General features: G+C 50.2%; 1 protein-coding gene across 4 annotated transcripts in view; it reads left to right on the top strand.

Annotated features, from left to right (window-relative positions):
* The first annotated feature begins 7,003 nt into the window (after positions 1-7,003).
* Positions 7,004-10,962, top strand: part of MAP2K4 (mitogen-activated protein kinase kinase 4) — a 112,457-nt gene continuing 108,498 nt past the window's right edge. For all 4 annotated transcript variants that reach the window (XM_067308153.1, XM_067308151.1, XM_067308152.1 and 1 more), the window contains exon 1: positions 7,004-7,183. In XM_067308153.1, the coding sequence (XP_067164254.1) occupies positions 7,081-7,183 (103 nt within the window). In that variant the 5' untranslated portion in view covers positions 7,004-7,080. The remainder of the gene's footprint in view (positions 7,184-10,962) is intronic.

The raw sequence follows: 10,962 nt of genomic DNA, 5'->3' as shown, positions 1-10,962 counted from the left end.
AAATGTTGGGGGATTATACTACCCCAGGATACATGCATCTTGCTTATCTCTCATCAAACCCAGTTTGAAATGTGGATTAGCAAGAGCAACAGTTTCTCAATATGTTCCCATAGAGCTGCCTCATCATGAGGCCCCATGAACTAAACCATATTCCTGGTGCAGTATTATTAAGTAGCTGTGTAGGCAGGACTGTACTGGAGAGCATTTGCCAAGTTTCTTTTCGCTGTGTAACCTCCCCGCCCCAGATCTTCAGTCCCGTACTCTCACCTCCGAAGGAACTGTGCTGTTGTACTGACTCCGGTGCAGGGTTCTGGGTACTGATGTGTGACTGAAATAATCCAACTGTTCGAACGTACAAGCAGGAAATGAAGCAGTAGCTTGAGATAGCCATCCATCTGCAGACCCTTCTAGACAATACAAGAGCTATTTGTTTTAATGCTTTATTTCCAGGTTCAGGCTAGGCTTTTTGAATACATTTGCTAAGTGAGGGGAGGCACCTCAGGCTAAGAAACTGAAATGTCAAGGACTTCTACCCGGGTAAAAAGTAACAGTGTTGTTAAGAATAATAAGAGAGAAGAATATAAGGGAGGTTACATCTTTTGTTAATTTGTATGATTAGGAAAAATGGATAAACTTTCAAGCACACCAGATCTTTTTCAGGTGGGAAACAAAAGTGTGAATTAGTGTCCATTTTTTGCAACTGTATTTGATCATTTTGGAAAAAGAAAGCTCAGCTTTGATGGACTGTTTCATTTGTCCAGGCACAATCCTGTTCCATTCCACAATTCCATTGCACAATCCCTGTAGAGGCCACCTTGTTAAAAAGGCTCTGTTTGGGCTGCAGGGAAGAGGACTGTTGTTTGCCTTGTTGTGGCTGATGGGCTTTGGGTCAGGAGAGGTGACTGCACTTTCTGGAAAGCACCTGCAAGAAGCTTGTGGAGACAGAGAGAGAAAGGCAGAGACACAGCCAGATAGGTACCAGCACAAAGAAAGTGTTGGTGGTCACAGCCACAAGTGGAGTGGGGTGGGGTGAATTGGGGATAACTTCTTGTCCTCCCATCAAGTAGCAGCAAGGCCTTAGATTAGTTCATCTGTATGATCTCACTGCTCTGGGAGAGACTGCCGAGAAGAGTAGGGAGCAGACAGTGTAAAGGCTGCTGAGCTGGCAGAAGGTAACTTTTCCCGGGCACTTGGAAGGGACTGCGTGGAGTGTCTGGCAACCCTGTAAGCTAGCAAAGTTCACTGACCCCATAACAAGACAGGGCAAACAATCCATCCTTTGAGGATACAGTGGGAAGGTAAGGGACTGGTTTACAAACTGTTTCATCTGAATCTCATTCTTTGCTTCCCTATTTCAAAAGTGATCTTCCTGTAGTTTGTTTTAGAAATTCAAAGGCTTTTTTAGTGTTTTTTTGTGTGCTTACTGAAAAGAAAAGGCTGAGGCTGTTCACTTCAAAGTTTTATCAACTCACAGGCCCATCACAAACACTTCCTATAACCTCTCCTTCTGTGGATAAAAAGGGAATTTCTCTCTCTGAGAGCAATACTATTTTCTCCCATTAGAGGGAGGCCAAGAACATTTAGTACCCTTGAGTATAATTTAAGCTACTTGAAAATTGGTTCCTCGATATGAGATAAAACATTTTCCCTCCTTATGCTTCTCTGGAGTCTACTACTTAGCCCATAGAAACTCGAGCTTATCTTCAGTCAGGTGACTCCATCTCTAAAAGACAGAGGTTTTCAAATGATAGTGCTGGAGGGACAGACTCAACAACCAGGCTGTAATAGTGGGAGAGCCATGTTGGTCCCCAAGAATCTGTACCAGAGATGCTACTCCATCCCAGTGACCACTCCATAATAATGCTCATCCTTGTGGACACTGCTGACATTGCCATGAATAACCATAGACTGGTTTTGATTAGATCAAAACTGGTTAAGCTCTGGGTGGAGAAGTGAAGGACTCAGGAGTTTTAGGTTTTTTTGGTTTCCAAGGATCCTGACTAAAATTCAAGCAGGGAAATTCTGCAGATAAATGCATGGTTACACAGCTGATATTGTCAAAAGGGCTTTGGCTTTAGTTTCCTTAACCAGTGGGTGATGTTTCATGATCAGTCAGGGAAGGATGCAGTCCACCTGCCTGAGAAGGGGAAGAACCCTATGTTCACATATTTGCTGACCTCAAGGAATACACTTTAGATACAATCTAATGTGATTGACCTCCTTTTTGTCCTTATTAAAATCCTATGTGAACAACGTTCTTCCCAACTCATTAGTTTTTAGAGCTTAACCAAATTAATCTTGTTTATGTTTTTGTCACTTGATTTCTTTAATCCTAATTTAAAGTCCTTCTCAATTTCCAGAGAAGTTCTGGAACAAATAATTAAACAAGGCACTTGTATGCACCTGGAGTATAACAAGAGCATGAAGAGCAGTTATCATGAACTTGTCAGGAGCAAATGCTGTCAAATCAGTCTAATTTCCTGGTATGGCACAATTTTTCGTGTGTAAAATGGAAAGTAGTAGATATCATATATATTGACTTTAGGAAGGCTTTAACACTAGCTGACCTGATGCTCTCTTCAGAAGAGAGGACTTTGCACCAGGAGTGCAAAGTGGTATGATAATTGTACCTCAGGTGCTAACTATCAATGTTTGTCAAAATGGAAGGGCCTATTGAAGGGATTTCTGCAGGGGTCCATTCTGAGTCCAGTTTTCTTTAATGCCTTCAGTTAACAACCCTGCTGATTAACAGCTATGACTGCCTTATTAAATATTCAAATAACTCAAAGCTCTGAGAGAGAGCCAACAGAGTAGAATTCAGCACCAGACTGAGAAATGGGAGAAATGGGGTGAAACCTATAGGACAAAATTCAACAGGTATCACTTCAAGCATTACCTTTAGGAACAGTCAGCAACACAAGTACAAATGAGGGAACAACTAGCTGGATTAAGTTTTTTTCAAAAAAGAGTCCAAGTTATACTGGACCGCAAGCTGGACACTAGCAATGGAAAAGGCAAGCACCATTCTGGAGCACATAAGCAGGACTGTAGCCTCCAAGACAAGAGAGCATAGATGGAGTAGTGTGTCTAGTTAGGGACACTGTACTTCATAAAATGCAGATCAACAGAAAAAAGTCAAAGGAGGTCAGTGAGAATATGGGGAGGCCTAGAAAACATGAAGAAAGGGTAAAAGAATTGGGTTGATTGGAGTGAGGCACTGAAGGGAAACATAACAGTCATCAAGTGCCCAAGAGGTGAATACAAGGAAGGGAATTATGTGTCTTCCATGACCATGGTGATATACAGGATATATAAACATAGGTTTCAGCTGAGTCAAGAAAGCTTACGTTAGGCTTTAGGATAATGTTTTGAGTGTCAGGATAAGGGCATACCAGAACAGATTTTTGAGAGGATGTTACAATCTCCATCACTGGAGGTCTTTAAGAACATGTTTCACAAACACCTGTCAGGACAGGTATTGTTGATCCTCCCAGATTTGCAGGGGTAGAAAGGATAAGCTGTATAATTTGTACTTAATTGTAAGCAAACCACAGCTAGGTGGCATGAAGTAGAGGTGGAAGCCAGCTCTCAGCTTCTGTAGGTATTTGACAGTAGACATTGGTGTTTCTCTATTGTAGCCTGCATGACCCCAACTTTGGGCCAGCATTCTTGGCTGGGACATAAGAGAAGGCTTAAGTAAGAGAGGGAAAAGAAAGGAAGGCTGTGGAGCTAGGGGCATGTCTTAGGTGTCAGGGCCTGGAGCGCCCACCCCTCCATACCCTACCAGGAGTTTAACTTTCTGCACTTAAGATCAGCTTGCTGATAAGAGTAAGCTCTTTGAGAAGTCTCAGCTGGCCTTGGAGCACTTTGAAAAAAAGCTGGAAGAAGCCTCAGCAGGGGCTCTCCGCTTCTTCCCTTGGGAGCTGCTTTTAAGCCAAAGCTTTCACCTCGGCCCGCATGTGAACTATGTTGCAGCTGTATTGCAGCTCTGCCTGTGCCTGGCCACATACCCTGTTGATCCGGTTCCAGACTCTGACCTGTGGACTTGAAATCCCAGCTTAACCTCAGGCTTGCTTCATCACTATGGTCGCCTGGCAGTCTGGGCTCTTGGCTGAACCTGCTTACTGTCATAGGACCTGCTCTGCTTGCCCTGCTCAGGACTGGGCCCTTGCCCTGCCTACCTTGTTGTCATGTTAGGCTCCTACATCTCCTTCCTTGAGGAGCAGCCTTCCTTGCTGCTCCCTGGCATTAGGTAGGTGAAAATACAGGCTTGGCATCTTTGTGCAAACCAATAAGGTGTCCTGTATGGGAATTTGGGAGAAGAGGATAAAAGCATACCTTCTCCTGGACATATGTGCTTGTACTGCTGCATACAGTGGGGTCTGTGGCCTTCATCACAGACTGTGCCAAGTTCCAGCACTGACCAGTACCAACAGTGGTACTCAAGCAGACCACATTTAGTAAGGCCTGTTTTTGTGGAAAGTGCTGTATAAGAGAGCTTCTGACTTCTCTCCAACAGAAGAGGTGGAGGACACATAGACAGAGCTTTGAAAGACTCACCAAAGTCCCTAGAGAGAGCAGAGGACAGGGTGGGATGGCATAGGGTAGCAATCTAAGATCAAATCCTGCAAATAGGTTAGTAGGATTTTGGCCCGAGTGTGTGAGGAGAGCTAATGGTATTTAGCCAAGGTGAAGTGAAGCTGGCATGACTGTGAGGAGGAAGAAGCTGACCTCTCTGTATTAGTAGGGGTGGGGAAGAAGTGGAAAGAGGGATATAGTCAGGACCAGCTCTGCCCCCTTCTTGCACCTCCTGATAAAGGTGAGCTTTGCGTACACTCTTACTCTGCAGAGCATGCACTATTCACTGGAGAGCAAGGTTCAGGCAGAGGGCCAGGCTCCTTCTGTGCCTCTGGGCCCACTTGCTTGTTGAAAAGTGTCTTGGCTCAGCTTTCTGCCTCCCCGCATCTCCTGCACAGTCCTGCACATGCAGGCTGAGCAGGGAAACCAGAAGACTCCTGGAAGGGAGAGAGACTTACCCTGGAGTTATTTTCCCAAGCTCTAAGCATAAGAGAAAAGGAAAATACTGGCCTTAACATGAAGTGAGATAAATAAATAAGAGCAGAGCTGCAGGAGAAAGAAACAGAAAAAGATGAAGCCCAAGAGGAGAGACAGTTCCCCTCCCTCCAGGTAGTTCTTTGCTCCCCCCAAAAGCAGACATCTCTTATCCTCCAGTGATTCCTTCTTCCTGTTTTGTCCTCAGTCTCCCTCAATTCTGGTTTCCTTTCTGACTGTTCCCTTTCTTTTTCTTCCTCTTCACATTTGCAGTTGCACAAAGGTTAACCAGTCAGGCAACTTTCAGAAGTAAATCCAATACAAGTTCAGGACCTGAAGATTTTTGCTCTATCATCACCTTTACGAGAAGCATTGAGAAGCCTGGGCAAAGGAGGAACAGGGAAAGAGTTCAAATGCTGCTATCTAGCTCTCAGATATCCAGCTCTTTCATCAGTGGATCTCAATTTACAAAGGAGGTTGGTATTATTATTTCTGTTATACAGATGAGGAAACAAGGACTTTTGTAAATGAATGGCCTTGTCCAAGCCATGCAGTGGGCTGGCAAGAGAGCCCACATCTCTTGGGGCCCATTTCAGTGCTCTAATCCCTGGCATTTACTGCCCCTAAGACAGGCTGCGAGTTAGCTGGAGCTAGAAGTAGGATCAGAAACAAGGCAGAGACAACGTGTTGGAATGAACAGCAGAGTCCAAAGGAAGAAATAAAGTAAGGATGAGGAGACTGATGGTGGCAGAAAGGGGATGATGCCCTGGGTATCGTAGAAAACAAAGGGCGAAGTGATGCTCTGTGGTGGTTAGGGAGAGGATTTCAGATAAGACATGAAAAGACAAGTTTGAAAGTAGCTGCTTGTGTGAGAGGAAAAATCATGGGTGAAGATGAGAAATTTGATCAAACTGCTTGGACAAACTGCCAGCCCTCAAAGGGCCTCATTGAGCAACAAGGTGGGAGTTGGAGGAGAGGGTTGGGCACCCCCATGGTCAAGAAGGCTGCTGGGGCAAAACATGGGGACACGTCATGCCATATTGGGCCCACAGCACGACACAGGGCTCCTAGAGGGAAGGAGGTGATCCAAAAGGGGTTGACCATGAAGGGAGCGGGTGATGCTTCCTCGTGCTGTCAGGCCTGTGTTGGGGAGCGCTATGTGAGAAAGCAGGAGGGGAGCAAGGAAAGGTGGTGCTGCAGACAGGGTAGAGGATTCAGCAATGGTGGGGGCCAGGAGATGGAGAAAGCAGGGCACGAGTAAGTCCTGGATTATCACCCCACTGCGGGGGGGGGGCACTGCCATCCAGGGAGAAAGAGAGCAAAGCGTGGCCCAGAGGGGCTCGAGCAGGACTGGGTGGCAGACAGGAGGGGAGAGCTCCCCCCCAAATTGGGAGAGCCTCAGTGCCCTGGCCATGGGCACGCGGGGAACGGGCCTGCCTGGGGGGGCCACAGCATGGGGGCCTGGCTGCGGAGGGGCCCACGGGTGGCGGGGAGGGGGCTGGCCGCGGGGAGCGGAGGCCTGGCTGCGGGGCTGAGGCCCGCAGGCTGTGGGGCGCGGGGGCCTGGCCACGGGGAGAGGGAGCCCGCGGGCCGGGGGGGGGCCCGGCCGTGGGGAGAGGGAGCCCACAGGCTGTGGGGGGCCCGGCCGTGGGGACAGGGAGCCCGGAGGCCGGGGGAGCCCGGCCGTGGGGACAGGCTGCCGTGCGCGGGCACAGGGGGGGCCTCGGGCCTCGGGCCGCCCGGCGCGGCGCGGCCCCGCAGCCGCCGCCCTCCCGCGGGAAGGCTGCAGCCCGCCGACCCCGCAGCCGCCGCTGCCGCCGCAGCGCGGAGCCGAGGCGCCTGCTATACGGAGCCGGGGCTGTAGGTGTCCTGCCTGGGAGGGGTTAAGCGGGAGCCCCAGCCCGGGGGCGGACAGACGGACGGGGAGGCTCCGGCGCCTGCTATACGGAGTCGCGGCTCTAGGTGTCCTGCCTGGGAGGGTCCCTGCTGCATTGCAGCCTCCGCGCTGCTCCGCGTCTGGCGCACACAATGGCGACTCCCAGCCCCAGCAGCGGCTCCGGCTCCAGCAGCGGGAGCAGCACGCCGGGCTCCGGCGGCCCGCCGGCACACACGGCCGTCAGCAGCATGCAGGGTAAGCGAGCCCCGCGCTAGGCCGCGCCGCGCCGCCGCCGCTTCCGGGCCGGGCAGCGCGCCCCGCGCTAGGCCTCGGCGCGGCCCGGCTCCGCCGCCCGCACCCCGAGCGGCGCGGCCGCCTCCGCCGGCGGCCCCGGCGCCTCCCCGCCGCGCCGCGCCGCCCGCTGGGCTCCGCGCCGGGCGGGCGCTGCTGCTGCCCGGGGCAGCGGCCGGGGCGCCGCGGGCCCCCGCTGCTCCTGCGAGCCCCTGCGCTGCCCCGGCCGCGCGGCAGCAGGTTATTTTGGGGCGAGACAGGCGTTTTCCTCGCGCGGGCTCTGCAGCCGCGGAGTCTCGGAGTTGCCGCGTGTAAACAAGCGAGCCGGCGCCAAGGGCAGCCGTGTGTCGGAGGGGGTTTTGCCCCCGGCGGCTCGTCGGCGCTTCAGGGGCGAGTGACCCGCCGCGCGGGGCCGCGGCTCCTCCGCCGGCCCGGGGAGCGGGGGCGCCGCCGGGCCCCGCCGCCCCGCCACGCGGTGCCCCCGGGGCCGGGCCGGGGCTGGGGTTCGCCGGGAGCAGGTTCGGGAGGAGGCGCCCCCGGGAAGGGGGCAGGTGCCGCTCGTCCTGAGTGACGTGTCCTGGCCAGAGTCACGCTTCTGCGTGGTGCTTTTCGCTGCTGATAATTTGGATGCCCGCTGTGCGCCTCTTAATCCACGCTCCCCTTGGTCCTCCCACTCTCTGGTCTCCCCAGCCTCGACCCCCGGCTCTGCCCCGCAGGCCGTACCCTGTGCGCCAGCAGGGCCAGCTCCGGGCCTCGCCAGGCCCGCGCCTTGCCCCCGGCTTCCCGTTAGGCTCCGTGCTTCGCCGCACCTCGGCGGTGCCCCTGCACTGCTGGGGGCACGGGGGCTTTTCCCCTTGCTGTCCCCTGTCCCTGCGCACACCGCGGTTTCTGCCTGCGCGCGGCCTCTCACGGCATCCAGGCCTTGCCTGAGGGCTCTCCTAGGAGGAAGGGCAGCTCTGCCTGCGGTGGTGGTGCCCCCCGCGCTGCTCAGGCTGGCTCTCGTGCCACCTGGGAGAGGGGCCGGGTGCTGCTGCCATGTGTGCAGGGCCTAACCGCGGCTTTTGGGCCACTAGCGGCCTGTTCCCAGTTCGCTTTGGCTCAAAGCAGGTGTTGCACCCTCCACGTGCTTGCCTGAGAGGAGAGGACTCTTCTGGTGGGAGAGAGGAGAGAAAGGAAAACGGTCAGGAGAGAGACAGAGCCTGGGTGGACTTCTGCTCTGGCACCTTTCAGACATGATCTGTTTTGTGCCCTTTGCGGCCTCCCCTCTTCCCTCGGTTATAAACCACTTTAGAAGACAGCGTGCTACAACATCACTAAGATGGGCACACAGCAGCATTTGGCCGCCTCTGCCCCCATACAACTTTCTGATGGCCGGTCCAGGCTGACAAAAGAAGCGTGCCAGGTACCATGTCATGGTCTTTTCCTTTCTTTATGGACACGCTGGTGTTTGTGTTAACAAGATGTGGTAGACCCATGGGGAGTAGGGTGACCACGGAGGCAACCAGGTTAATATTTTTAAAACATTGCTGCCTGTGTTTCAGTTCAGTAGCTAGCCTCTTGCGAACTCCGGAAGAATGGCTGTGATTTGACTCCTGGTATATTCCTCAGTCACCAAGCAGTTTTTATTGCTTGGTGTTTCGTGTTCCTTTGTATCTGTTTATGCATTTTTTTGCAAGGCAGATGTTTAAATAAAAACAGTCTAATAGTGAGCTTCTGGTTAAAATATTCTTTGGTTTATTTTGATGGAAACTTAGAGTATTATAGTAGGGTAATATTGCCAGAGTTCCCATCTGCACTTTTTGATGGTTGACTATTCTTGCAAAAACAGTGGATATTTAGTTTTCAGAAAAGCCACAGCAAAAACCTTTGGATTTTTTTCTTTAAAGTTAGGCCATTGGGACTTCTCTACTTGAGTAACATTAGACTGTGGCCACACAGTGTGGAATTATTTTTTTTAATTTAATATGGGAATTGTAATACTAAAGAAGCTGTTTGCCCTGTTTGGGAAACTTTAAAAAAAAAATAATAAAAACAAAAAAGAAGGAAAGATAGCTCTCTGTGATGATAGCATTGGTGCAGGAGCTCTCAGCAACAAATTTGTTTGTCGCAATTGTTTCCTATACTCAAGAGTATTCTATCCTGTTAGATTAGATTGCACTGAAAATGGAGACTGGTATGGGGAGTTTTTTGGGTAGTGAACTGATTATATAAACTGAAGATTTTAATATACTTAGAACAAGATGGTGATTTTATGCTGTTTGCAGCTTCCACTGTGTGAACATCTCACATTTGCTAGATTAAGGAGTTGGGAACTATTGGGCCTTGGGAGGTTAATATTATGCATGTTTATAATATCTTTCAAAAACTATAATCTCAAACTTCCTAAATAAACTGCATGAATTAAAAACTTGATTGAAGGCATGAAATGCAAAAGCAATATCAATAAAACTAGAAATAGCAGGATTGCACTGTAGTTTCTAACTCTTTGTGTTGCCCCTTGTATTTCTATCTGGCCAATACTTTTCATATTTGTGAATCATTCCCCTGAATCTGATGCATCTTTAGGGCTGATCGTTTGGTTTTGCGCCCTTATGTGACAAAAGAACGTGTGATTCAATGCAAGTATGTGATGACATGGAAATATCCACGTCTTGCTCCAGGTAGAGGAAGGGCAGTTATTTCTTCTGCAGTTCATTTAAAATGTGTATTTAAATATGAATTCAGGAAGACGAGGGGTAATTTCATGATACGCATGCATCTGCAGAGAAAGCCGGTGTTAGCTAAATGTGTAACTTCTTTTAAGGTAACGGATGTGTGTTGAGGCACCCTGGGAAGAACTGAGTATATGTATTCTAGGTAGGCTTTAGAAAGCCAGACCTTGCTGCAGAAGTGAGCATGTTACTGTTACAGTGGTTGTGAATGAACGTTGCTTGGAAAGCTCCTGTAGCTGGCAGGAAACTCTTTCTCAGGAGGATAACCCTCCACCAGGATTCCTGTGCTTCTGTACAAATACCTGTGCATAGCAAGGGAAGGATATGAGTGGGATGGGAAGGAACATTTCTTTAGGTGACTCTGCTTCCTCATCAGGCTTAAGGTGCTTGCTGAGCAGTGTGTTGAAGCTGTGGTACCACGGCAAGTAAAGCTGATAGGAGTAGATGTACTGCGGTCTTGTCCCTGGTGTGTGTTTCCTACCTCCCTCCTTTCACTGACTCTGGTTCCATGTTGATACCAAGGCAAGCTGGTTCAGTGAGCTAAGCTATCAGAAAATGAACCCAGAAAAAAGAAGTGGAAAGTTTTCTGTAGTGCGGATGCTCGGCATTGACTTATTATAGGGTTGGGTGAGCACTGGTGCAAGGAAGGTGGCAGGAATGCATTGCTGGGTGGGGAGAAAAGAAAGTAGGGCTGTGTCAGTGATGACTTAATTGGCTTAAACTATATGGCGAGGTGGATCAGGGAAGTCATTAGGCTGGAAAAAAGTAACTGTAGTAAAAAAAAAAAAAGTTTTAGTTAATTTTCAGCCAGAAACATTCTCTGACCCAGCTTGTGCAACTGCTGATGCAAAGGCAGTAAAGGGATGAGTGGCTGTGGAGAGGGAAAGGGTGGGACAACTCCCTTAGCTTCAGCCCACGCTTATGTGAGCCTCAAAGTGGCCGCAGAACCACTCCCTTAGACTGCGGTTACTTCTGTAGATGATTGCGTTGATAGGACACGTGCTTGGAAAGGACGGCCTGTGATAGAGCCTT

This window comes from Apteryx mantelli, chromosome 19 (assembly GCF_036417845.1).
Source record: "Apteryx mantelli isolate bAptMan1 chromosome 19, bAptMan1.hap1, whole genome shotgun sequence".
In the NCBI taxonomy this organism is placed as follows: domain Eukaryota; kingdom Metazoa; phylum Chordata; class Aves; order Apterygiformes; family Apterygidae; genus Apteryx; species Apteryx mantelli.
The sequence above is the reverse complement of the archived record's forward strand: the minus strand, read 5'-3'. Positions and strand labels throughout refer to the sequence as shown.